A 27833-nucleotide genomic window follows, 5' to 3' on the forward strand; every position below is an offset into this window, starting at 1 on the left:
ATACAAAAATTAGCCAGGCGTGGTGGCGCGAGCCTGTAACTCGCTACTTTTGAGGCTGAACTCGGAGGATCGCTTGATCCCGGGAGGTCGAGGCTGCGGTGAGCATAGCTCGCGCCCCTGCACTCCAGCCTGGGCGACTGGGCGAGATGCCGTCTCAAAAAAACCCACAAAAACAAAATACTGCCTCAAATCCAAGCACTAAGAATTAATGAAAGTATTCTTTTGGTACAGTTCTTTTTGTTCATCAACTGAATCACGTTACAAGCTGTGAAGTAATTAAAGGAACTTCTGCAACTGTGCAGTAAAAGGGTAAAATTGGCAGTGTATTCAAGCAGACGTACTTTTTCTTGTAGTGAATTACTTCTTGGCCTCTAGGGGGCCACTAAATACAAGTCCACTCACTTAGCATTTGATGCGGTGCACCAAAACGCCTCAGAAATTTCTGGAATCAGTCCTGTACCTCCAAAAAAACAGAATGTTATCTTCGTCTTTTCTAACAGTTGCAAAGGCCCAGTAGTTCTATTTTTCTGTACACTAAGTTTTCATTCTTCAGCATCCTTCACAATCGTGCACACATTACAGTGTGACCGGAACAAAGATGAGTCCCCCTCGCCGAATGATAGAGAAAAACTTCCATATTGAGCGAACACCGAGGGGAGTCCGGAGGCCTTGTTGTCCTCCTCCGTGGCTGGCTGTGTCTGTCGCAGCCTGGAAGGTCAGCAATACCCAGCGCGGGACAGGGTCACAGGCGTGCAATGTCTCACAGCTCGGAGCAGTACTCACCTGGTATTAGGCCGCGTGCCGCAGGCCAGCTCGTCACCGCTGGGCTGTTGAAGCAGGAGGCGCGAGCCGCGCCAAAGTCTGCAAAGGCCTCAAGTCTCCACACCAGCCTAGACAAACGGCCTTGTACCTAAACGAAATGAAGCTAGGATTTTTCCGGTCCGCCGCCTCAAGCAGCCACACCTCCACACTTCCGGCGGTGTACCGGCCAAATGCCGCCTGCCAGCAACTTCCGTCCTCTTAGCCTAAAAGCGGAAAACGGAGGCTCGGAACCGCTGCGTGGTTCTTGCTCTTCACTCGGCCGTTTTAAAGGGCGACCCTTTCCTGTCCCGGCCTGCGTGGCGTGGGCTTGTGGGTCTTTGAGCCCCGAAAATTGAGAGCGTTTTCGCACCCCAGGGGCTGCTCCTGGCGGCCCTGCGGCCGTCACCATGGTAAGGAGGATGCGTCGGACGCCCGCGACATATAGCGTTTGAGTTAGTGGGACCTGAGGGCTCTGGGGCGCTGGGGCAGGGGGTGAGCGGTGGTAGGCGGAAATGAAAACTGCTAAGGGAAAAGGATGGTGGACTCCGTGGGGTACGCTCTGAGGAGTGAAAACAACTTCACATTCGAGACACAGAGGGTATTTGCCAGAACACAAGCTTTGGAGCAAGATTTTACTCTTTTTCTTTTTGCTCCACCGCTAAGAGTCCTAAAAATTACTGATTTCACCACAAGCGTGGTTATCAGCACCAGAGCCTAATGGGAATATGGTTGTGCCTTGTACAATCTTAGATGTTAATCCCACCCCTTTCATTTTACTGTTAAGGAAACTGAATGCGTCAAAATGAAGGGGTCCTTGCCGAAGACCAGACAGCTAATGAATTGCGAAGCCGGACTTAACGGCCCAGATCTAACTGCCAGATCCTTGCTCTTTCTGTTACGTCTCTATCATCTTGCGTTTCTTTGCGAAGTGGCATTCCATACACCCTTCATGTGATTGCTGCAAAATTTATATGATAGCAATTGGTAGCAGCACGCCTTGCTATTTGTTACTTAACACTGTTCTCTGTGCCGGACTTGGCTTTGTATCATTTTTATTTTTGCAGCCTTAAAATACGAATAGACACGCCTGGTCTCGTGTTTAAAATAAAACGTGTCTAAAATGCAAAAAGCATCCCATACATTGCTGGTGAAATGAAAAATAATGCACTTTGGAAAATGGTCTGGCAGTAAACACATGTCCACATGAAGACTTGCATGCAGTTTATTGCAGATTTATTCGTAATCACCCAAAACTGGGAACAACCCAGATACCTATCAACTGGTCAGTGGGTAAACAGTGGTATATCCATACAATAGCATACTACTCAACAATAAACAGAATTGAAGTACCTATACCTGCAACAAATTGGGTGAATCCCAAACCAGATTCAAAAGGCTATGTACTACTGTTGATCCCTGTTTCTCTCTGGGAAAGGCAAAACTAGGGATAGGTATCAAATTGAGGGTTGGAAAAGAGGATTGACTTCAAAGTGACATAGGGAATTTTAGGGGGAAATGGAAATTCTCTATTTTGATTGTGGTGGTTACCGAACTATGTAGTTAGTAAAAACGTAGAACTGCGCGGTGGCTCACGCCTGTAATCCCAGCACTTTGGGAGGCTGAGGCGGGCGGATTACGAGGTCAGGAGATCGAGACCACTGTGAAACCCCATCGCCACTAAAAATACAAAAAATTAGCCTGGCGCGGTGGCGGGCGCGCCTGTAGTCCCAGCTGCTCCGGAGGCTGAGGCTGGAGAATGGCTTGAACCCGAGAGGCGGGGCTTGCAGTGAGCAGAGATCACACCACTGCACTCCAGCCTGGGTGACAGAGCAAGACTCTGTCTCAAAAAAGAAAAGGGGGAAAAAAAAAACTTAGAACTGTATGCCTAAAAAGAACAGGTTTTACTGTGTGTAAATTATGCTTCAATAAAACTAACTTAAATTTTTTTAATGTGAAATGAAGATGTTATTTAAAAAGCAAATTATATCAAGGAAAAAAGGTCCTGTAATCAGTTCATCCCTTTTGTGGTCCAGTAGATTTTGGAACATTCCCTACTGAGATTATTACAAATGTAAACCCTGATGCCTCATACCATTCAAGATCAAAATTTAACTTACATCATGTGAATAGACTTAATGGTGCAATAATCATTCAAGTAAGTGAACATTTGGATGAAACAGGGTCTTTATGCTGTGTAAAAGCAAGCATTTTAGAATAATTGTCAGTACTTTTAAAAACTAAAATAACATTTCTTGCATCATTATAGCCACAGAACGAATATATTGAATTACACCGTAAACGCTATGGATACCGTTTGGATTACCATGAGAAAAAGAGAAAGAAGGAAAGTCGAGAGGCTCATGAACGTTCAAAGAAGGCAAAGAAAATGATTGGTCTGAAGGCTAAGCTTTACCATAAACAGCGCCATGCTGAAAAAATACAAATGAAAAAGACGTAAGTGGTCTCATTTATTTGTCATAACAAGTTAACATCTTTTGAGTCATCATTATTAAAACAGGTAATTTTGAATCTTTTTTCCTTCTTGGTAGTATCAAGATGCATGAAAAGAGAAACACCAAACAAAAGAATGATGAAAAGACTCCACAGGGAGCAGTACCTGCCTATCTGCTGGACAGAGAGGGACAATCTCGAGCTAAAGTACTTTCCAATATGATTAAACAGAAACGAAAAGAGAAGGCGGTAAGCAATAACAATTTAAGTCTTTGTTTTGTTTAGGAGAATTACTTAAATTCAAATTTGAGGTTCTTGTTTCTTGGTTTAATTTCAAACATGACGTACAGCTATTCCCATTATTTAGATGTTGAGGTCTTTGTAAATTTAGTAATAAAAAAAACTTGCTTTCCCATCATAAGGTTCTAAAATTTAAGTTTTAAAAAAATTATTAGAATGCCATATGAAATTAAAAAGCTGATAAGGAGTGAATTTCAAATTCAATATTTGTCTTCCTGTTTGAAAATCCACAGTGCTATGCAGTCATAAAGAAAAATACAAATGCTTCTTATTTGTGCTGTCCTGTAGTGCCAAAATTGGTTCAAAAGCAGAATGGTGAAAAACTCCCTGAGTTATCACAAAAAATGTGGCTTTTTAAAACACCTGTGAATAGATTAGCAGAAATCCAGATAAAAGAATATGCTGTATCTATATTTAAAGAATTCTTTCTACTGCCTTACACTACTTCAGTTTTTTTCATAGAATTTGCACTCAAGGGAGGCATAAAACATCTGGTGAGGACTTTGTCTTACTATTAATGTAATCTACAAATCCGTTTCAGGAAGAAATACAGAGACAAGAGGTGGAAACACTCGTCCATTGTTATGCTATTAAACATTAGTAAACACATACACTGCTTATAGAAGTCACCATCGACTGGGCACAGTGGCTCACGCCTGTAATCCCAGCACTTTGGGAAGCTGAGGCAGGTGGATCACCTGAGGTCAGGAGTTCAAGACCAGCCTGACCATATGGTGAAACCCCACCTCTACTAAAAATACAAAAATTAGCTGGGTGTGGTGGTGTGTATCTGTAGTCCCAGCTACTCGGGAGGGTAAGACAGGAGAATTGCTCGTACCCAGGAGGCAGAGGTTGCAGTGAGCCAAGATCGCACCACTGCACTCCAGCCTGAGCAACAGAGTGAGACTCCGTCTCAAAAAATAAAAAAAAAATAAACTAAAAAAAAAAAAAATTACCACCACATTACAGGTGGTATTTTCTCACCCATAACACAGCAATAAGATTTTTAGCTTAAGTCAGCCATTTATTTAATGTACCCATGATATATAAACTTGTTCTGTTTAATTTGCAGCTTATGAGGAGACAATACAGAACTCTAGAATAACAGTTGAGCCAATGATGGTTAAGCAAAAAAAAATAGATCTACTGCTTTGTACAACTAAAACATACTTGACTTATTCTCATTGTCCTTTAATAACAATGTAAATTTTCAACTGTGGCATATTTTTAGGGAAAATGGGAAGTCCCTCTGCCTAAAGTACGTGCCCAGGGAGAAACAGAAGTATTAAAAGTTGTTCGAACAGGAAAGAGAAAGAAGAAAGCATGGAAGAGGATGGTTACTAAAGTGTGCTTTGTTGGAGATGGCTTTACAAGAAAACCACCTAAATATGAAAGATTTATCAGGCCAATGGTAAGTCCTTGGAAGAGTGTAATGACTGAAATATTAGTTTACTTTGTTAAATCGGATAAAGAACGTTATAATTTCCTGAAATTCTTTAAATTGATGTGGAACAGATTGGAAGATATTTTTATGCTATTTTTGTTATTTTAAGTTAGTGATAGAAGTTATTTAGTACTTTTTCCACTAGTTAAGAATCTTTAGCCGGGTGCGGTGGCTCACACCTGGAATCCCAGCACTTTGGGAGGCTGAGGTGGGTGAATCACCTGAAGTTAGGAGTTCAAGACCAGCCTGGCCAACATAGTGAAACCGTATCTCTACTAAAAAATACAAAAAGTAATCTGGGTGTGGTGGCGGGCGCCTGTAATCCCAGCTACTAGGGAGGCTGAGGCAGGAGAATCACTTGAACCTGGGAGGCAGAGGTTGCAGTGAGCCGAGATCACACCATTGCACTCCAGCCTGGGCAAGAAGAGCAAAAATCCATCTCAAAAAAAAAAAAAAAATATATATATATATATATATATATATATATATTCAGCTTCGTAAGAGATTTGAAAAAAGTGTCATAAGACATTGTCAGTAAATTCTGACTTTTAAACATGACATATTAGAATCTTCATTTTCTTCATATTTTCCTCATTCAACTAGTGATCTGCTATATGTCCGATATTGTCTAGGTCTCAAAACACTTCTTGTCTTTGACAACAGTTCGAAAACTTGACTAGGACTGTTTTGTAAGAGTCAGTTTCAGTTTGGTAAGGAAAGTAACCAAATGCTCTTGAAAATCATTGAAAAGCCAGGCGCGGTGGTTCACGCCTGTAATCCCAGCACTTTGGGAAGCTGAGGCAGGCAGATCACGAGGTCAGGAGATCAAGACCATCCTGGCTAACACTGAAATCCCGTCTCTAATGAAAAAAAAATACAAAAAAATTAGCCGGGCATGGTGGTGGGCGCCTGTAGTCCCAGCTACCTGGGAGGCTGAGGCAGGAGAATGGCATGAACCTGGGAGGCAGAGCTTGCAGTGAGCAGAGATCACACCACTGCACTCCAGCCTGGGGGACAGAGCAAGACTCTCAAAAAAAAAAAAAGAAAAAATCTTTGAAAAAAGGAAGATAATTTAATATAGCTTAATTTCTGTTGAAGGCAGCAACAGTAATATGACCCCAAACTTCCCCACCCCTGGGGAGAAACATAATTGAAGATGTATTTTTGCAAAATCCCTTCAAAGAGACTGAACTATTCTCCCAGTTAGATACACAGCCTCAAAAAAACAAAGTATCAGAGAGAAGAAAGTTGCAACATGCCCAAATCCTAGTGTTCAACCTATTTGTTTTTGTTTTTGTTTTTTTTTTTTGAGATGGAGTCTCCTTCTGTCGCCCAGGCTGGAGTGCAGTGGCGAGATCTCAGCTCACTGCAAGCTCCGCCTCCTGGGTTCTCGCCATTCTCCTGCCTCTGCGGTAGCTGGGACTGACTACAGGCGCCCGCCACCATGCCTGGCTATTTTTTTTGTATTTTTAGTAGAGATGGGGTTTCACTATGTTAGCCAAGATGGTCTCTATCTCTGTGATCTGCCCGCCTCAGCCTCCCAAAGTGCTGGGATTACAGGCATGAGCCACCGCGCCCGGCCAACCTGAGTAATTTTTAATAGATTAAAATATTGGCAAACAGCCTGTTTCTGTAAATAAAGTTTTAATGGAACACAGCCATGCCTGTTCATTTACATATTGCATAACCCCCACCCCCAGAATTGAACAGTTGTAACAGAGGCCATATGGCCTGGCAAAGCCTAAAATGTTTACCTTTTGGGTTCTTTACACAAAGTGTTTGCCCACCTCTGGATTATATCATGGAATCGACTTGTTTTGGTTTCATATTCATATTCTGAATATATTTTGGTAGCCTTACCAGTTCTACAGGGAGAGAATATACAAGTCAGGCTACTCTAGGTTTTCTGTAGTTTCACAGATTTGTCATTGTGAATTAATCAGATGGCATCCTGAATGGTGTCAGTTTCTTAAGAGCTTCATTAATGAATCTGTTACTAAGAAACTGATTTAGTGTTGTTTTCTCCCCATCCCCATACACGCAGAAATCAAGACTGCAAAATGTTGTGATGTTTGAAGTACTACACCCTAAAAGACCCTATTAGGTGACTGGGTGATTCCATAACCAGTTTCTGTAACAAAGACCTCTCTGGGCCTTCTCCAGTCTCATATTACTATCAACCTAAAGAAAGCTAACAATCCACTCCTTTTTTCATCATGGAAGGTAGCTGAGGTATATAAAGACTTGGAATCACGATATTTAGGTTTGATTCTGTTTACCACTCACCATTTAATCTGGAAACAAGTCATTTAACCTGCTGCTCCTTGTTACATCATTCAAAAACAGGAGAGAGAGGGATGTGTTTGTTGTGAGGTTATTGTGTTTAAGTGAGCCAGTTGTGAGCTAGCATAGTGGCCTGGTATATATCAAGTCCTTAGTAAGTCTAACTGTCGATGACTAGACAGTAAAAATCTGAGGATGTTGCTAGGTAGCTGTTTCAGGGCAAAAAAAAAAACTTTTCGGAGGCTAGCTGTGGTGGCCTGGAATCCCAGCACTTCGGGAGGCTGAGGTGGGTGGATAGGTTGAGAGCCCAGGAGTTCAAGACCAGCAGGCAACATGGCGAAACCCCATCTCTACAAAAAACAAAACGCAAAAATTAGCTAGGCATAGTGGTGCGTGCCTCTAGTCCCAGCTACTCAGGAGCCTGAGGTTGGAGGATGTCTTGAGCCCAAGAAGCCCAGGATGCAGCGAGCCAAGTCATGCCACTGCACTCTGGCCTGGGCAACCGGGCAAGACCCTGTCTCAAAAAAAAAAAAAAAAATTCTTAAGTATATGTGTGGGTGTTTGCCCCACATATTTATACTGTAACCATCAGGTTTTTACTCTGTAAAACATATTTTGTTAGCTGCTTTAAGATGACATTATGCAACCATAGTTTTTTGGAGATGGTTGAAAAAGATAAGCAAAAACAACACTACTCATCACTGTTAACATTTTGGACGTGAACATTCTTATGTTGTGTTTGACTTACTAGGGCTTGCGTTTCAAGAAAGCCCATGTAACACATCCTGAACTGAAAGCCACCTTTTGCCTACCGATACTTGGCGTAAAGAAGAATCCCTCATCCCCACTGTATACAACTTTGGGTGTTATTACCAAAGGTACTGTCATTGAGGTAAATGTGAGCGAATTGGGCCTTGTGACGCAAGGAGGCAAAGTTATTTGGGGTAAGTGAATTTTTGAATATAGGGCTGTTGCTGTTCTGCAGTACTAATAGAAATACTCTTCAAGTTGATGTATTAAAATACACAGCAAAATTTTTTAATGCAGTAGAGCTAAGTTAAAACAATGTAAATCAGATGTAAATCTTTAGTAAAAAATACTTTATAGAAAAAGTAGTAAATACAATTGTTTTAAAATTTAGCTTACTGGTTTTAGTTACATGAGGTGTAATACATTGTTAGATTTATTTTGATCCTTTTTGGCCAGGCGCAACAGCTCACGCCTGTAATCCCAGCACTTTGGGAGGCTGAAGGGGGTGGATCACCTAAGGTCAGGAGTTTGAAACCAGCCTGGACAACATGGCAAAACCCGTCTCTACTAAAAATACAAAAAAATTGGCCGGGTGTGATGGCGAGCACCTGTAATCTCCGCCATTGGGAGGCTGAGGCAGGAGAATCACTTGAACTCAGGAGGCGGAGTTTGTAATGAGCTGAGATTGTGCCACTGCACTCCAGACTGGGAAATAGAGCAAGACTCCATCTCAAAAAAAAATTTTTTTTAACCTTTTTAATAAAAATTATTAATTATAAGGGAAGCAGATGCAAAGTTATAACTAAGAAATATTTTAAGAAAATAGAATGAATTAACCATGAGCAGAGGAAGGGAGGCATATATCAAACATATTTTAAAAGTGAGGTCAGCTGACATGAAGTATTAGCCAATGACTTAAGATGTTTTCTGTAAGAAAAAATTTCTTTTGCCATAAGTTTACAAATATTATGGAAATACTTCTTATATTTACATGCTAACATTAAGAGAAAATACCTATTAAATTTAAAGAAATAGAACTATCTGTCCCATGCAGGTAAACTGATAACTAATTGAAACTGCCAGGAGTGGTGGTTCAGCCTGTAATCCCAGCACTTTGGGAGGCTGAGGCAGACAGATCATCTGCGGCCAGGAGTTCAAGACCAGCCTGGCCAGCATGGTGAAACCCCATCTCTACTAAAAATACAAAAATTAGCCAGGTGTGGTGGCCCATGCCTGTAATCCCAGCTGCTTGGGTGGCTGAGGCAGGAGAATTGCTTGAACCTGGGAGGCCGAGGTTGCACTGAGCTGCAGTCGTGCCATTGCACTCCAGCCTGGATGACAGAGCAAGACTCTGTCTCAAAAAGTAATAATAATAATAATTGAAACTGATTTAACACAGTTTAGTTCATTCTGTTAATGGGATTCTCCTGACCTCCCAGAAATCATGTAGAAGCTTCCAGGCTTTAAAAAGCCCCCTTGCTATCCGGGCGCAGTGGCTGACACCTGTAATCCCAGCACTTGGGGAGTCCAAGGCAGGCAGTTCACTTGAGACTGGAGTTGGAGACCAGCCTGGTCAACATGACAAAACCCCGTCTCTACTAAAAATACAAAAGAATTAGCCAGGCATGGTTGTGAGTGCCTGTAATCCCGGCTACTCGGGAGGCTGAGGCGGGAGAATCACTTGAACCTGGAGCTTGCAGTGAGCTGAGACCATGCCACTGCACTCCGGCCTGGGAGACAGAGCAAGCCTCCGTCTCAAAAATAAGTAAAATTAAGATATTTTGATCCTTTTTAATAAAAGTTGTTTATTACAAGGGAAGCAGATGCCTTCGAAGTTGTAACTAAAAAAAAAAATTGTAAAAAAATAGAATAAGTTAACCATGAGCAGAGGAAGGGAGGCATACAACAAACGTGTAATCACAATAGATCAGTAATAAAACAGAAACGTGTCATGCACTAATTTTAAACGCCCTCATTTGCTTAGTTTTCTACCTTTAGTACCAGATCCAACTACCAGATCCAACTTCTTTGAAAGGGAAGAATACACACTACAACTTCTTCAGTGATTGGCTTATACTTCATGTCAGCTGACCTCAGTTTTAAGATACGTTGTTACCTTGACTTGAAACTCATTTAAAACTTGATACAATTTGCGGGAATAATTATGTGAAAAAGTGACAATGCTCAGGTCAATCCACAGAAGCCTGTTAATGCAATGTACTAATAACATGGAGCTGACCATTATTTGCAAAAACACTATTTATATGAAAATTGTATTCAGAACTCAAGTTCTTAAATGATTGAATTTTGTAAAATCTCATTTATCCTTTACGGTTCATTTCTTACTTATTAAAAGTGGTAATTAGTGATATTTTAGGCATGGTTGGGCACAGTGGCTCACGCCTATAATCACAGCACTTTGGGAGGCCAAGGCAGGCAGATCATTTGAGCTCAGGAGTTCGCGACCAGCCTGGGCAACATGGCAAAACCCCATCTCTACAAAATACAAAAACAAAAAAATTAGCCAGGCAGTAGCGTGTGCCTGTGGTCCCAGCTACTCAGAAGGCTGAGTCAGGAGAATCGCTTGAGCCCAGGAGGCAAAGGTTGCAGTGAGCCGAGATCACACCACCGCACTGCAACCTGGGGAATAAGAGTGAAACCCTGTATTAAGACGGGAAAAAAAAAAAGGGCAAAAGTTAATATTCTTTAAAATTAATTTTTATTAGGTAACAACCCTCCCTTTTCCCTTTTTTGGTTTTGTTTTCCTTAGGAAAATATGCCCAGGTTACCAACAATCCTGAAAATGATGGATGTATAAATGCAGTCTTACTGGTTTGACAGCAATTTCATATATAATTATCGAGGACTACACACCAACTGAGAAAACTGCCATTACTGTGATATTTCTGAATACTACCAAACAGCCATACCTGTCTGCAATGAAGAGATTTATTAAATTGTAAACAGTAAAATGGTCCTGTTTTATAAATGGTCTTTATTTTGAAATCTGCCTAGACCCCATGTTCATAAAATTGAATGATTGAAAAAAAGCAAATATACAAATACCCTACCTCATCAATATCTGCATTTGTGCGTGGGTATTCGGTAATTTCCTGAAAACACCACAGTGTTCGTTGAAAATGCCTTTCAGAAAGGTTAATACACAATTATGTGAGAATTTAACTGAAGTATCTTCTACCTCATTAATCATTAATCCTAAAAAAGGTAGCATTAATACAGATGTTAAGTTTACAGTGTTTACACTAAAAGTATGTGAGAAGACACTAAAAGTTCAAAACTCTTAGAGAATCCAGTACAGCAAAAGGTCTAGTGAATTACATTCTAAACATTTTCATTTCATCTACCATGTGTAATAATATGTACTTGGCACTATTTTCTACTTGAATTTCATGAAAATGAAAAAAAAATACTAAAGTATTTGTATTTTCTTAGCATTTTCTGTATTCTAAACAGTATATTTATATTTTCAGAATGGTATTAAGAATTAGTTTAAGTAACTCCAGCTAAGTTTTAAAAGGAAAAAGAAGACTGCACTGATTCCCTGAGGAGAAATTTATTTGCAGTTACTTAGATGATGTAAGAAGGTGAGGTTTTAGGGTTGTAACTTGGTGAAAGCACTTTTGTGATCTGTTATATGTTGTGGCTTTAAGGGTGGCAGTATATTACATTAATCTATAATCACCACATTGTTTTAAATTGTTTATTTTTTTTTTAAGAAGTCTGTCTTCAGAGTACAACCAATGTGATTAATTGTGCCTTTAACAAAGTCATTCAATGTCTAAACAAGTTCAGTATCTGAAACATCTTCATGAGGAAAACAGAAGGAAAAGAATTTCAAAACACAGACCAGGAAACAATCACAAAATATAGGTTTAATTACTACTTTTAAACTTAAAAAAAAAAAAAGAAAAAGGAAAACAAATATAAGTATTCCAGTAAGACTTGCTACTCTGAATAATGTAACATTTTTTTCTAAGTTCTATAAATATACTAGAAGTTTTAGAACACATACAGACACTTAGGAAAAGAAAGGCTAGTTCCTTGGAAATGGCAATCCCGGATGATACAATCACTTGATGACAGAAGGTAAGCCTTTCTTACAGTTAGATTTTAGCGGATAATTTTGCCACTAATATAAATGGGTGATGTGTGGATCACAAGTCCTACAAGGCGAATAAAAATATTGACTCCAGGTAATTTCTGGATACTACAAAAATGAAGTTTGCTTGTTTTTTTAGAACCAAAATTACTATCTTGTAAGATACAAAGAAAGCTTGATATTAAGTATGAAAACATAAGCATAACACTTGTAACTAAACACACCCATGAAAGACTAGATGACACCTGAAACGTTTTCCAAAATACTGTAACACAGATGAGTAATACTAGTATAAATTCTTTATTTACATTAAGATCTGTTTCAGTTTGCTGGTGTGACCAAACCTTAGAAGGTAATCCCAAGGGATAAAGCAGAACATAAGAGCAGATATTTAGATATTAGTACAGGCTCAATTTGATGCAATCATAAACCTTCAAGATTTCTAGTCACTGAAACCCCATTGTAAGTAGTGTTCTGGAGTCTGCTAAAAGTAAATCTTTAATGACTAGATGTTTTCCTTACCATCTACACTGAATGGAAATACCATGAATATAGACACATTTAAGTAGAAGACCGACGTTCTAAATCATGCTGTTTGATTTTATAAAAAATCATAATAGACCCTCTCACCTTTAAAAGTTGTAGAGGAGCTTTATAATAAATTCTTAAATATACTAATTTCTGTGATGTCTAGCAATTGAATAATTTATAACTTGAAAGAACTAAAATACTGCTAATAACCATCTGCTTTATATTACACAAGGAAATATACACGTATGTACACAGAAAGTGAACTTCCTTCACAAACAAGTTCACAAAGGACTATGTGTAATGTGACTGGACATTCAACAACTAGCTGGTTGAAATCACATTTTCAGTCCCCTGTAATTGTGAAATTTTTTCTAATGCCTTGCAAAAACTACAGATAACTGATTAAGTTCATGTAGGTTCCTTATTGAAGATAAACTGTGGTATAAATTCTATACTCAAGTTACTGAACATGAGTTAGGTTTTTCCAAGTGATCTAATTTTTCCTTTTATAATCTATAAATCCCAAAATAACATTTTATGTCGGAGATCATCTGTAACAGAAGTGTTCTTGTGTGCTAAACAAAAACCTTAGAAATTGCTTAGAATTCACTTACTATTTAACCCAAACAAGTTTAACAAGAATAAGTTTATACTGTTAGCCCCCAGTGGTCATATATGATTAAACATTTTTTGTAAACTCAACTATATTCACACATCAAGAGTTGAGCCAGTGAGCTCAATCTTTAAAAAACTACACTTGCCTAAAGAAAGTCTTTTACTGCTCACTTCAGCAGCACATATACTAAAATTGGAATACAGGGAAAATTAGCATGGCCCCTGTGCAAGGATGACACACAAATTCATGAAGCGTTCCATGTTTAAAATAATTTAAAAAGAAAGTAGTTTAAACAAACCCAAGTAAAAATAAAATATCTAAAAGTGTTGTTTTCAAATCTAAGAAATGAAAAATGTAAAGGTTAAGCATTTACTGAATCTTAACAGAGTATTTCCCTTTGTGATGTTGACAGAAGTTTCTCATAAAATGTATAAAACAGCATAAATGGTAGATTAACTAATAGTAGTCATACTTTTTTTTAAACTTAGTATTAGATTTGTTGAGAAAATAAATGGCCAAAGCACTTTAATTTTCATTTAGTATGAAATAATCTGGCTTACCTCTGACTAATAATTAAAGAAAATATAGGATAATACAGGTGTTCAAAATCTAACACAAATAAGAGGGTTTACTATTTTGTCTGCTAAAAGATTTTAACTAATTAGATCAAAAATACCAACATCCCCAAACAAAATTTATGGACATGACATCAGCTTTCCTATAGACTGAATAAACTTTCAACATCGATCCTTAGCTATCTCAAATAATGATACAAATCGTAATGTTTCTTTTGCGTAAGGATCAAGATCAAGCTATTTTTAAAACAATCTAAATGGTCTCAAAACATTCTCCAACTTAAGTGCAAACTTGAGTACACATAATATTTCCAAAGAGTAGAATTGTTTTTAGATTTTCTTTGGATTCTAATAACCATTTTGTTCATTTTTAAATAAATTACAAAAATTAACAGTTCAGGGTTTTTTTCTTCAAATTTTCCTAGGCCTTTGCTATGGCAACACAATATACACTTAACAGGCCAGCTTGCAACCAGTACTCAGTACAAATCAAAGGATGACTGAAGCCTCTTCCAATTTGATTGAAGCCCTTGTAACCATAGTTCCCCAAGGCAGTTTTACCCATGCCATATAGGTCTAACATTGTGGAGTGCACCTCCAAACCTACCCAAAAATGGACATCCAGGGCATAAGCCGGCAGGCAGGAGGATCTGTTGATTGGCGAATCACTCCATGAGTTAGAGAAGTGATGAAAGCTGTGGGGGAATAGAAATAAGACTGTAGTAGAATTAGGGAGGTGGCAAGATTTAAGGAGATGCCTTAGGAAGGAGCCTCACACTTCTGAAATATAGATGTTAACTGGGTTGGGATAAAAGTAAAATCTCCAGCTTAATTTATCTGTCTGATCAGGACCAGAAGTCCAAATTAAACTATGTCTCTAAATTGTAGTTGTGATTTTTACCTGATTAAAGGTGAAAGTGAAGTCTAAACTTCTAGGCATCTGCACATATGCAGACAAAAAATTATAGCAAACTAATACTTCAAATGAAATTTTAAATAATTAGTCCCCACATGCCACAGTTAAATCCCTGACAGTACTGTTAACATCAGATGATAGAATGAATCAGAAACAGATTTTATGTGTACCTTTCCATAGTGAAGTCAAAGGAAAAAAACGCATTATATCTAGGATTAAGAGGCCAGAACCAAAATATCTTCATGAACATTTGACTGTAAGTTTGTTTCTGTTTTTGTGCTCTCATTTACTTGAAGTTATATTTATTCTAATTTATTGACACTTCTGTTTAGGTATGCCTACATTTTAAAAAATTGGTGATTGGTTTTGAAATTTAAAACTTCTAGAACCCTCACCAAGTTTTACTATTAAAACCCTTAGTATAAAAGATTTCTGTGATCCTTGTAAGTAATGGAAATCCTACTACTTTCAGTTTTTTAATTATATTTTTGAAATAATGGTCAGATGTACCACCTGATAAAGAAAATATAATGAGATCTGGTTTCCAAAATTGGAACATGGTTAATAAAAATAAAAAATTGCATTTACCAAAAATAGCCTGAATAATTAAAAAGAATGGTGAATTCTACGTTCTAAAGGGAAGCGAAAAACTGCATAGTAAATAAGTTCAAATTGAAATTTTGGAAATTTTTGTCCTGTGCCCCATGCTGTTTATTAATTACCATATTTTAAAAACAATTATGTTACAAAGAAGAGGGTTTATCATCCACTTTTCTTCTTCCTTCAGGTCAGCTTAGCTTTCTTCTTAGCAGGTCCTTTATGCCCTTTGGCCTTTCTTCTTAAATTCCGCCTGTCTACCACAGGCACTTCCACTTCTATTTCCTCTGAGCTGCTATCAACAGCTTTTTCTGCTGATTGTGTAAACTGATCCAGTTGCTCAGAAGATGCTTCAGACTGCTCCTCTGACTGGTTCTTCTGTCCTGCATTCTGTGAAAATGGCACATCTTCAAGTTCAACCTCTATCAAAGAACTCTGAGGAAGAGCAGTAGATGTTTCCTGGGGCTCAGATACCCCCTCCTCACCCTGGTCTTCCAATGAGGAAGTAGTATTGGGAGATAAGTTCTCAGAGACTGGTTCTTCAGAAAATTCAGCTATCACAGAGTTTGGAAAACCACTATCAGATCGTTCTTCGTGTGACATAGCAACATTATCTGAACTCCCAAGGTGTGCTTTCTTTCTCGGAAGTAGGGACAGTTTCTCTTCCGTGTGCCCCTTTACATCAGATGTGCCTTCATCCATCAACATTTCTGAGTCAGGTATACGTGGGGTCTGAAAATTAAAAACCTAGTCAATAAATAAACTTGTAATACAGTTCTAAAAATAAATTCTTCTCAGACTCTAATATGCAATGACACTGAACTACAATTTAAACAATTCAGTATTCATTACTCAAAATCATGTATTTTTTGGAATTTCTGTTCTGCTAAAGGTGTATATATTCTGAATACAACTCAATTTCTTCAAAATTGTGTCACATGGTAATTTTAATACACTAAGTTCTTTGAGGATATAATGAAATAATTATAATTAAGACACATTAAACTTCATATCAAGATTCTTCAAAATCATCAATCAACTCAGTTTTTTTAGTTTCCTGGTGTTACTGGAGCCAGAACCAAAAATACCTTGGGACTTCACTGTGCCACCACACTTAAGTTTGATAGGGCAATGGACGTTTTATTCTTTTACTTAGGTGAGACACTAATAAATAATCCCAAACAACAGTTTTTTAGCCGTAAACTGTAATATTCAAAAGTAACAAAATTAAATTTCTTTTAAAATACTCCAGGATTTTTTCCCCCACTAACTTAATCTGTCTGCCTAATTAACACAAATATAAATTACTGTTTTAGTCATAGACTATATAACCAATATAGGTACTCAAATATTTGGTAAATAATGCTTTATCCATTTTTCTAAGCATTTCCTAAGTACAAAGTATTAAAAGTAATAAAACTCATTTTGTTACCACATATCAGATATGAATGTTTATAATTATTTGAATTTATAGAATATTACTGATTACATTTTCTTATAATATCAAATCTACTATAAAAGTTAATCTTCCTAAAGCACTGTACATGTTAAGGTGGAAACAAATATGTATACCATGCACCCTCCCCCCTAATGTCACCAACATTGGTATACTTTATTAAAAAATAGCTCATCGCCCCCTTACCTTATCTGGTGCATCTGCCTCAGAGAGTTTTGAAGATTCTACCACCAGTGGAACAAGATTTGTAGAATCTTCACTGGAATTAAAAGGCTGCAATTTTAATTCTTCATCTAAAATTTCACTAGTGGAGTCTTCCTCTTCTGTTATAAGTGAGGTCTTAAGAGAATCATCCATTATCTCACCATTCATAGGCTCTAATTCAGATTCCTACACCATGAGAAGAGGGGAAAAAAGGACATGATTACAAACTAACTTATTTGTCATGCATGACGGGTCCCTTCTCAGTGCCTACCTATCCTATACCAAGACTCAAGTTTACATTATAGAACATGGGTTAAAGAACAGTCTTATTGGGGGAAGAGGGAAACTCATAAGGCAGTATCAGCAAAATAAAATAATCCTGAGTACCCCATATTCCCACTGCTCTTAAGGAAAGATAGCGCAGGACCAGGATGCTCTGTGGATACACAGTGTGGGTCGGAGATTCAATGAAAAGACCCTACCCACTTCTTGTTCTTCCTTCTTATAGGGCAATCATGGGAAGAACCTTTTCAGGAAAAAGGCACCAGAGTATAGACTTGATGCCCGTTCTTTACATAACACCAGCTGTTCAGCATCTGGAATCTTTGGGTCCTATGGGAAATTACAGTTTACTGTGCCAGACGTAGGAAGCACTAACGGTCTAATGGGAAGTTCAGTTTAGGTGCTGCTGCTTGCTGGGAGGAGAGAGTCCCAGTCTCAGTCAACGCCAGGGTCATTTCTGAACAGTCCTGCTCCTTGCATATCATTAAAGTATGGAGATGCTATTTGATAACATGAACTCTCCAATTTCTAAAATTCTTCCAAAGTTTATCGATTAACTTATATTTAATGTCAAGTATTTCTAATCCTGACATTCTAATAAAGGGAATTTTATTACCATTATTAAAATTATAAAACTGATGCACTCAAGTGTTCACAAATAGATTTGACTGCATTGTGTAGGACCCCTAAAAGCATATCAAGGAAATTTTTCCAAAAGAGAAATCAGGGATTTTAATTTTTCTATAGTAAGAAAGCAAATTGTTCTAAAATAAAAATCATCTATAAAATAATATTTATTTTATTATACTAGATGATACACAGAATAGAGTGCACACAGAAGGTAATATAAAGCTCATAAAAATGACCAGAGTGGGAGAGAGAGAGAAGTCTAGAGTTACTGGTCATTCCCATAGATAAAACAGTTGAAGTCATGAGATTGGATGTATTTTCAAAAAAGAAAACATGAACCAAAGTTCAGAAAATCAAGGACTTTTTCCAGTGTGTCCACAATAAGGGTTTTGGAAAAAGCAAGTATGAGAAGAGTCAAAAAATAAAAATAATACTTCAGAGATAGAAAAACCAAGAAACCAGCCTGGCCAATATGGTGAAACTCCATCTCTACTAAAAATATAAAAATTAGCCGGGTGTGGCAGCACTCGCTTGTAGTCCCAGCTATTCGGGAGGCTGAGGCAGAAGATTAGCTTGAACCCAGGATACAGAGGTAGCAGTGAGCCAGAGAGATCGTGCCACTGCACTCCAGCCAGAGGAGACAGAGCGAGACTCTGTCTCAAAAAAAAAAAAAAAAAAAAAAAAAAAAAAACCAAAAAACCAAAGTGCGGTAGTGTTATGAAGTCAGGAGACCAGAGAACCTCAGGAAGAGAGAATAATCAACCCAGGTTAAAAAAAAAAAATTAAAATGGAAGTTGTCACTGGCACTGCTATATGGCTTATTGGATGAAATAGGTTCCATGAAGTATGTACAATATAATCTTAACTTTTTAAAAGTGAAAAAAAGGACAGGCGTGGTGGCTCACACCTGTAATCCCAGCACTTTGGAAGCCAAGGCAGGTGGATCATGAGGTCAGGAGTTCAAGACCAGCCTGGCCAAGATAGTGAAACCCCATCTCTACTAAAAATACAAAAATTAGCTGGGTGTGATGGCGGGCACCTGTAATCCCAGGTACTGGGGAGGCTGAGGCAGAGAACTGCTTGAACCCGGGAGGCAGAGGTTGCAATTAAGCCGAGATTGTGCCACTACATTCCAGCTTGGGCAACAGAACGAGACTCTGTCTCAAAAAAAAAAAAAAAAAAAGTGAAAGAAAACCCCCACAAATACAAATACATATTTCCATAAACGTCTAGATGCATACAAATCTTGTTTTTAAAAAATTTGAGGTTTAACTTCCCATATGTGCTTTTTTTCATTTTCTCAATTTTCTACAATAAAAATGCCATTTAAAAATATAGTTTCCAGCCAGGCACAGTGGTTTACACCTGTAATCCCAGCACTTTGGGAGGCCGAGGGGAGCGGATCACTTGAGGTCCAGAGTTCAAGACCAGAGTGGCCAACATTGGCAAAAACCCTATCTCTACTGAAAATACAAAAATTAGCCCGGCATGGTGGCACATGCCTGTAATTCAAGCTACTCAGGAGGCTATGGCATGAGAATCGCTTAAACTCAGGAGATGGAGGTTGCAGTGAGCTGAGATCATGCCACTGCACTCCGGCCTGCGTGACAGAGTGAGAATGTCTCAATACACACACACACACACATGCATATATATAGTTTCCTATCAAAAAGTGGGATACGAACATGAATAGACAATTCTCAAAAGAAGATACACAAATGGCCAACAAACATGGAAAAATGCTGAACATCACTAATTGTGATGGCTAATACTGTCAACTTGATTGGATTGAAGGATGCAAAGTACTGATCCTGGGTGTGGCTGTAAAGGTGGTGTTACCAAAAGAAATTAACATTTGAGTCAGTGGACTGGAAGAGGCAAACCCACCCTCAGTCCAGGTGGGCACCATCTAATCAGCTGCCAGCATGGCCAGAATAAAAAGCAGGCAGAAGAACATGAAGAGATTAAACTAGCTTAGCCTCCCAGCCTACATCTTTCTCCTGTGCTGGATGCTTCCTGCCCTCAAACACAGGACTCCAGGTTCTTCAGCTTCGGGACTCAGACTGGCTTCCTTGCTCCTCAGCTTGCAGACAGCCTATTGTGGGACCTTGTGATCGTGCGAGTTAACATTCCTTAAAAACTCCCCTTTATATATACACCTATCCTATTAGTTCTGTCCCTCTAGAGAACCCTAACAGACTTTGGTACCAGGAGTGGTTCTAGAGGAACAGAATATTAAGGATGGAGTTCTTTTGTCGGTGGGTTTCTGGAGATGGCTCCTTAATATGATCAGACCCCAAAATGCTAAGGACTCTACTTCTAGTAGTACGGCAAACACTGATAGTCCTTGGCATGAACTGTTTAGAGTTATGCAAAATAAATGCATTTGACACTCCTGATTCACCGCTTCTGAGAGGGAAAAAGTTTGGTGACTCTACACATAATACCTTTGACCATATGTGGAGAACCAAGGAACACAATGAAGTTGGTTGGCTGCTCCTAAGTTCACTGGACAAAGTGATGAAAAACAATGATGAACTCAGGGATTCTAACTCCAGGTTTCAAAAGCAGATACTTCAAAAGCCCTGAGTGAGAGTCTTGTCTCCTGTAGACAAAGAGCTGAAATTGTGGAAAATCAGACACAACCTCTTATCTTGTGAGTGGCTGACCTGCAATGAAAGGCACATGCACAGCCTCGCCAGGTGTTTACTGTTAAAGTGAGAGCCCTGATTGGAAAAGAATGGGAACCTGCAACTTGGAATGGGGACATGTAGGAGGACCCTGATGACGCTGGGGACACAGAGCTTATAAACTCTGATGAGCCTTTTTGCCAGAAGAAACAGCTTCACCATCCCCAGTAGTGGTAACATTACCTCAGGAGAGGAGAATCAGCCCTGTTTGCTTCTAGACCTATAAGGACTAAAGTCCCAGCGGCCCCCTAGAGGTGAAGTTCAGAGTGTAACCCACAAGGAGGTGTGCTACACTTGAAAAACACTGAGTTTTCTAATTTATATAGGCAGGAATCTGGAGAACAGGTGTGGGAATGGATGTTAAGGGTGTGGGATGATGGTGGAAGGAACACAGAGTTGCATCAGGCTAAATTTATTGATTTGGGCCCACTAAGCAGGGACTCTGCATTTAATGTTGCTGCTCAGGGAGTTTAAAAAGGTTCTAATAGCTTGATTGCTTGGTTAGCTGAAATACGGATTAAAAGATGGCTCACTCTGAGCGAGCTAGAAATGCCTGATCTCCCTTGGTTTAATGTAGAGGAAGGGATCCAAAGGCTTAGGGAGATTGGGATGGTGGAGTGAATTAGTCACGTTAGACCTACTCATCCCAGCTGAGAAGGTCCAGAAGATATACCCTTGACCAATGCTTTGTGAAAGAGATTTGTGAGGGCAGCACATGAATCTTTGAAGAGCTCTATGATTGCTCTTCTCTATATGCCAGATCTAACAGTGGGAACCACAGTCACTCAACTACAAAATTTAAATACAATGGGGATAATTGGATCCAGAGGTGGCAAGGGCCAAGTGGGAGCACTCAACCATCAAATGCAGGGTGGGCGAGCTACCATAATGGACCACAGAGGCAAAGCAGCAATCAGAATAATCTGACTTGTGTAGAGCTTTTGCACTGGCTAATTAATCAGTGTTCCCAGAAGTAGAATTGATAGGAAGCCTACTGAATTCCTACTTAATTCATATAAATGGAAAACTTCCAGGTCAAGTGGACAAAAGACTAATTTGAATTACAGAAAACAAGAGAATCACAGCCCCTCAATTTCCAGACTTGAGCCACTTTATAGACCCAGAACCCCTTGAATGAAGCCCCCTGAGGAAGGACTCTACTACAATACCGACAATTTATGCTGTGAATCTTTCTCCCATCCTTCCCCAAGGAGACTTCTGGCCTTTGACCAGGGTAACTGTGCACTGGGGAAAGGGAAATGATCAGACATTTCGAGGACTACTGGACACTGGCTCTGAGCTGACGTTGATTCCAGGGGACCCAAAACGTCATTGTGGTTAAAGTAGGGACTTATGAAGATCAGGTAATCTAATGGAGTTTTAGCTCAGGTGTGACTTACAGTGGGTCCAGTGGGTCCCCGGACTCATCCTGTGGTCATTTCCCCAGTGCCAGAATGCATAATTGGTATAGACATACTTAGCAGCTCACAGAGCCCCCACATTGGATCCCTGACTGGTGGGGTGAGGGCTATTATGGTGAGAAAGGCCAAATGGAAACCATTAGAGTTGCCTCTACCTAGAAAAATAGTCAAACACACACAGTATCACATCCCTGGAGGCACTGCGGAGATTAGTGCCAACATCAAGGACAGTGCAGGGGTGGTGCTTCCCACCACATCCCCGTTCAACTCTCTCATTTGGTCTGTGCAGAAGACAGATGGATCTTGGACAATGACAGTGGATTATCATAAGCTTAACCAAGTGGTGACTCCAGTTGTAGCTGCTGCACCAGATGTGGTTTCATTGCTTGAGCAAATTAACACATCTCCTGGTACCTGGTATGCAGCCACTGATTTGCCAAATGCCTTTTTCTCTGTTCCTGTCCATAAGGCCCACTAGAAGCAATTTGTGTTCCACTGGCAAGGCCAGCAATATACTTTTACTGTCCCACCTCAGGGGTATATCGACTCTCCACATTTGTGACATAACCTTGTTCAAAGAGACCTTGATCGCTTTTTGCTTCCACAAGTTATCACACTGGTCCATAACATTGATGACATTATGCTGATGGGATCCAGTCAGCAAGAAGTAGCAAGCACACTGACTTACTGGTGGGACATTTGCATGCCAGAGAATGGGAAATAAATCCGACTACAATTCAGGGACCTTCTACCTCAGTAAAATTTCTAGGGGTCCAGTGGTGTGGGGCCTGTGGAGATATTCCTTCTAAGGTAAAGAGTAAGATGCTGCATTTGGCCCCTACTACAGCCAAGAAAGAGGCACAACACATAGTTGGCCTACTTGGATTTTGGAGGCAACAAATTCCTCATTTGGTTGTGTTACTCCAACTCATTTATCGAGTGACCCGAAAGGCTGCCAGTTTTGAGTAGGCTCCAGAACAGGATACGGCTCTGCGACAGGTCCAGGCTGCTGTGCAAGCTGCTCTGCCACTTGGGCTGTATGATCCAGCAGATCCAATGGTGCTTGAGGTGTCAGTGGCAGATAGGGATGCTGTTAGGAGCCTTTGGCAGGCCCCCATAGGTGAATGACAGAAGAGGCCTCTAGGATTTTGAAGCAAGGACCTGCCATCTTCTGCAGATAACTACTCTCCTTTTGAGAGACAAGTACTGTTTGGAGCCTTTGACAGGCCCCCATAGGTGAATCACAGTGGAGGCCTCTAAGAATTTGGAGCAAAGCCCTGCCATCTTCTGCAGATAACTGCTCTCCTGTTGAGAGACAGTTCTTGGCCTGTTACGGGGCTTTGGTAGAAACTGAATGTTTGACTATGGGTCATCAAGTCACCATGCGACCTGAACTGCCTATCATGAACTGGGTGCTTTCTGACCCATCTAATCATAAAGTGGGTCATGCACTGCAGCATTCCATCATCAAATTGAAGTGGTATATATGTGATCGGGCTTGAGCAGGTCCTGAAGACACAAGTAAGTTACATGAGGAAGTTGCTCAAACGCCCATGGTCTCCACTCCTGCCACTCTGCCTCCTTTTCCCCAGCCTGCACCGATGGCCTCATGGGGAGTTCCCTATAATCAGTTGACAGAGGAAGAGAAGACTAGGGCCTGTTTCACAGATGGTTCCACATGATATGCAGGCACCACCCAAAAGTGGACAGCTGCAGCACTACAGCCCCTTTCTAGAACATCCCTGAAGGGCACTGGTGAAGGAAAATCTTCCCAGTGGGCAGAACTTCGAGCAGTGCACCTAGTTGTGCAGTTTGCGAGGAAGGAGAAATGGCCAGATGTGTGACGATATACTGATTCATAGGCTGTAGCCAATGGTTTGGATGATGGTCAGGGATTTGAAAGAAGCATGATTGGAAAATTGGTGACAAAGAAATGTGGGGAAGAGGTATGTGGATGGACCTCTCTGAGTGGTAAAAAACTGAAGATATTTGTATCCCATGTGAGTGCTCACCAAACGGTGACCTCAGCAGAGGAGGATTTTAATAATCAAGTGGGTAGGATGACTTGTTCTGTGGACACTACTCAGCCTCCTTTCCCAGCCACCCCAATGGGTCCATGAACAAAGTGGCCATGGTGGCAGGGATGGAGGTTACACATGGGCTCAGCAACATGGACTTCTACTCACCAAGGCTGACCTGGCTACGGCCACTGCTGAGTGCCCAATTTGCCAGCAGCACAGACCAACACTAAGCCCTTATGACAGTCCTCAGGGTGATCAAACAGTTAATTGGTGGCAGGTTGATTATACTGGACCTCTTCCATCATGGAAAAAGCAGAGGTTTGTCCTCACTGGAACAGACACCTACTCTGGATATGAGTTTGCCTATCCTGCATGCAGTGCTTCTGCCAAGACTACCATCCATGGACTCACGGAATGCCTTATCCGTCATGGTACTCCACACAGCATTGCCTCTGAACAAGGCACTCAATTTACAGCTAAAGAAGTGCGGCAGCGGGCTCATGCTCAGGGAATTCACTGTTCTTACCATGTTCCCCATCATCCTGAAGCAGTTGGATTGACAGAACAGTGGAATGTCCTTTTGAAATCACAATTACAACACCAACTAGGTGATAATACTATGCAGGGCTGAGGCAAAGGTCTCTAGCAGGCTGTGTAGGCTCTGCATCAGCATTTCAGTATATGGTACTGTTTCTCTGATAGACAGGATTCACAGGTCCAGGAATCCAGGAGTAAAAGTGGAAATGGCCTCACTCACCTTCACCCCTAGTGATCCACTAGCAAAATTTTTGCTTCCTGTCCCCATAACATTACGTTCTGCTGGCCTAGAGGTATTAGTTCCAGAGAGAGGAATGCTGCCACCAGGAGACACAACAATGATTCCATTATACTGGAAGTTAAGACTGCCACCTGGACACTTTGGGCTCCTCCTAAAGTCAACAGGCTGAGGGAGCTACAGTGTTGGCTACGGTGACTGACCCAGGCTATCAAGATGAAATCAGTCTACTACTCCACAATGGAGTTAAGGAAGAGTATGCATGGAATATAGGAGATCCCTTGGGGTGTCTCTTAGTATTACGATGCCCTGTGATTAAGGTCAATAGGAAACTACAACAGCCCAATCCAGGCAAGACTGCAAATGGCCCAGACTCTTCAGGAATGAAGGTTTGCGTTACTACACTAGGGAAAAAAACACAACCTGCTAAAGTGCTTGCTGAAGGCAAAGGGAATACAGAATGGGTAGCAGAAGAAGGTAGTCATCAACACCAGCTTCAACCACGTGACCAGCTGCAGAAATGATGACTGTAATTGTCATGAGTATTTCCTCCTTATTTGGTTAAGAACATGTTTGCGCATGTATACACTTGTAATAAGAAAATAACTTCATTTTATTTCCCTTTTCCTTCATCATGTGACATAAGATTTATTGACTTCATATGAGCAATTAAGTGTTAACTTTACATAATAGTATTTGGGTTGGGGGTTTCCAGTTGTACGAATGACAGTTGTATTGTGTTAGGCATAATTATTACATTATTGTCTTTATTTAAAGACTATGTATGATCTCAGGAAGTGTGTATGGGTTCAAGCTGACAAGGGGTAGACTTGTAATGGTTAATACTAAGTGTCAACTTGATTGGACTGAAGGATGCAAAGTATTGATCCTGGGTGTGGCTGTAAGGGTGGTGTTACCAAAAGAAATTAACATTTGAGTCAGTGGACTGGAGAGGCAAACCCACCCTCAATCCAGGTGGGCACCATCTAATCAGCTGCCAGCATGGCCAGAATAAAAAGCAGGCAGAAGAACATGGAGAGATTAGACTGGCTTAGGCTCCCAGTCTACATCTTTCTCCAGAGCTGGATGCTTCCTGCCCTCAAACATCAGACTCCAGGTTCTTTAGCTTTGGGACTCGGACTGGCTTCCTTGCTTCCTTGTTCCTCACCTTGCAGATGGCCTACTATGGGACTCTGTGATCATGTGAGTTTATACTCCTTAATAAAGTCCCCTTTATATACATCTATCCTATTAGTTCTATCCCTCTAGAGAACCCTAATATACTAATTATCAAGGAAATGCAAATCAAAACCACAATTTGATACCACCTTACTCCTGTAAGTATGGCCACAATAAAAAAAACAGATGCTGGAGTGGATATGGTGAAAAGGGAACACTTTTACACAACTGGTTGGAACTAAACTAGTACAACCACTATGGAAAACAGTGTGGAGATTCCTTAAAGAACTAAAAGTAGAACTACCATTTGATCCAGCAAGCCCACTACTGGCTATCTACCCAGAAAAAAATAAGTCATTATATCAAAAAGACACTTGCACGTGCATGTTTATAGCAGCACAATTTGCAACTGCAAAAACTATGGAACCAGGCTAAATGCCCACCAACCAATGAGTGGATAAAGAAAATGTGGTATATATAGGCCAGGCATGGTGGCCTGTAATCCCAGCACTTTGGGAGGCTGAAGTGGGCGGATCAGAAGGTCAGGAGATCGAGACCATCCTGGCCAACATGGTGAAACCCCGTCTCTACTACAAATACAAACAGTAACTGGGTGTGGTGGTGTGTGCCTGTAATCCCACCTATCCGGGAGGCTGAGACAGGAGAATCACTTGAACCAGGGAGTCGGAGGTTACAGTGAGCTGAGAGCGTGCCACTGCACTCCAGCCCAGCAACAGAGCAAGAGTCCATCTCAAAAAAAAAAAAAAAGGGGGGTATATGTAGACCATGGAATACTACTCAGTCATAAAAAATGAATGAAATAATGGCATTCACAGCAACCTGCATGGAGTTGGAGACCATTATTCTAAGTGAAGTAACTCAGGAATGGAAAACCAAACATCGTATGTTCTCACTCATAAGTGGGAGCTAAGCTATGAGGATGCAAAGGCATAAGAGTGATATAATGGACTCTGGGGACTTGCAGGAAAGGGTAGGAGGGGGGTGAGGATAAAAGACTACACATTGGGTATAGTATACACTACTTGGGTGACGGGCGCACCAAAATCTCAGAAATCACCACTAATGAATTTATCGATGTAACCAAACACCCATCTGCTCCCCAAAATTACTAAAATAGGCCGGGCGCGATGGCTCACGCCTGTAATCCCAGCACTTTGGAAGGCCAAGGTGGGCACATTGAGATTGAGGTCAGGAGATAGAGACCATCTTGGCTAACACGGTGAAACCCCATCTCTACTAAAAACACAAAAAATTAGCGGGACGTGGTGGCGGGCACCTGCAGTCCCAGCTGCAGTGAGCCAAGACTGTGCCACTGCACTCCAGCCTGGGCAACAGAGCGAGACTCTTGTCTCAAAAAAAAAAAAAAGGAAAAAGAAATATTACAAAAATAAACATAAAAATATCATTTCATGAGGCCAGGTACGGTGGCTCATGCCTGTAATCTCAGCACTTTGGGAGGCTGAGACGAGTGGATCAGGAGTTCAAGACCAGCCTGGCAAACATGGTGAAACCCTGTCTCGGCAGATCACGAGGTCAGATCATCAAGACCATCCTGGCTAACACGGTGAAACCCCGTCTCTATTAAAAACACAAAAAATTAGCCGGGCGTGTTGGTGGGCGCCTGTAGTCCCACCTACTCGGGAGGCTGAGGCAGGAGAATGGCGTGAACCTGGAAGGTGGAGCTTGCAGTGAGCCAAGATGGCACCACTGCACTCCAGCCCGGGACAAAGCGAGACTCTGTCTCAAAAACACACACACACACACACACAC

At 40.6% G+C, this 27833-nt stretch overlaps 3 protein-coding genes and 1 non-coding gene across 9 annotated transcripts in view; 2 read left to right on the forward strand and 2 right to left on the reverse strand.

The window, feature by feature from the left end:
- GFM2 (G elongation factor mitochondrial 2) overlaps positions 1-1219 on the reverse strand; it is a 48084-nt gene extending 46865 nt beyond the window's left edge. For all 3 annotated transcript variants that reach the window (XM_025389122.1, XM_025389121.1, XM_025389120.1), the window contains exon 1: positions 784-1219. The gene's annotated coding sequence lies outside the window, so the exon portion shown is untranslated. The remainder of the gene's footprint in view (positions 1-783) is intronic.
- Positions 838-14259, forward strand: NSA2 (NSA2, ribosome biogenesis homolog). 3 transcript variants are annotated; one of them, XM_025389126.1, is made up of 6 exons: positions 990-1211; positions 3068-3255; positions 3351-3501; positions 4784-4963; positions 8031-8223; positions 10800-11104. In XM_025389126.1, exons 1-6 carry the CDS (start codon positions 1209-1211, stop codon positions 10865-10867), a joined length of 783 nt encoding a protein of 260 aa, XP_025244911.1. In that variant the 5' UTR covers positions 990-1208; the 3' UTR covers positions 10868-11104. The 3 variants fall into 3 exon arrangements, with proteins under 3 accessions (XP_025244913.1, XP_025244912.1, XP_025244911.1); XM_025389128.1 differs by lacking the exon at positions 8031-8223 and having other exon boundaries at positions 838-1211; positions 10800-14259; XM_025389127.1 differs by lacking the exons at positions 8031-8223; positions 10800-11104 and adding an exon at positions 6473-6653 and having other exon boundaries at positions 838-1211.
- Positions 11903-27833, reverse strand: part of FAM169A (family with sequence similarity 169 member A) — an 88189-nt gene continuing 72258 nt past the window's right edge. For both annotated transcript variants that reach the window (XM_025389123.1, XM_025389124.1), the window contains exons 12-13: positions 17027-17230; positions 11903-16116 (exon numbers count right to left, since the gene is read on the reverse strand). In XM_025389123.1, the coding sequence (XP_025244908.1) occupies positions 15571-16116; positions 17027-17230 (750 nt within the window). In that variant the 3' untranslated portion in view covers positions 11903-15570. The remainder of the gene's footprint in view (positions 16117-17026; positions 17231-27833) is intronic.
- Positions 13459-13562, forward strand: LOC112627183. The gene has a single exon (XR_003120048.1). It is a non-coding gene; the product is annotated as a U6 spliceosomal RNA (small nuclear RNA).

Source organism: Theropithecus gelada, chromosome 6 (genome assembly GCF_003255815.1).
Source record: "Theropithecus gelada isolate Dixy chromosome 6, Tgel_1.0, whole genome shotgun sequence".
NCBI classification, from domain to species: Eukaryota; Metazoa; Chordata; class Mammalia; order Primates; family Cercopithecidae; genus Theropithecus; species Theropithecus gelada.

Coding starts and splice junctions, on each gene's coding strand:
- NSA2 (XM_025389126.1), top strand. Junction 3,256..3,350: donor AAAATACAAATGAAAAAGAC/GTAAGTGGTCTC, acceptor CCTTCTTGGTAG/TATCAAGATGCATGAAAAGA. Junction 4,964..8,030: donor AAAGATTTATCAGGCCAATG/GTAAGTCCTTGG, acceptor TTGACTTACTAG/GGCTTGCGTTTCAAGAAAGC.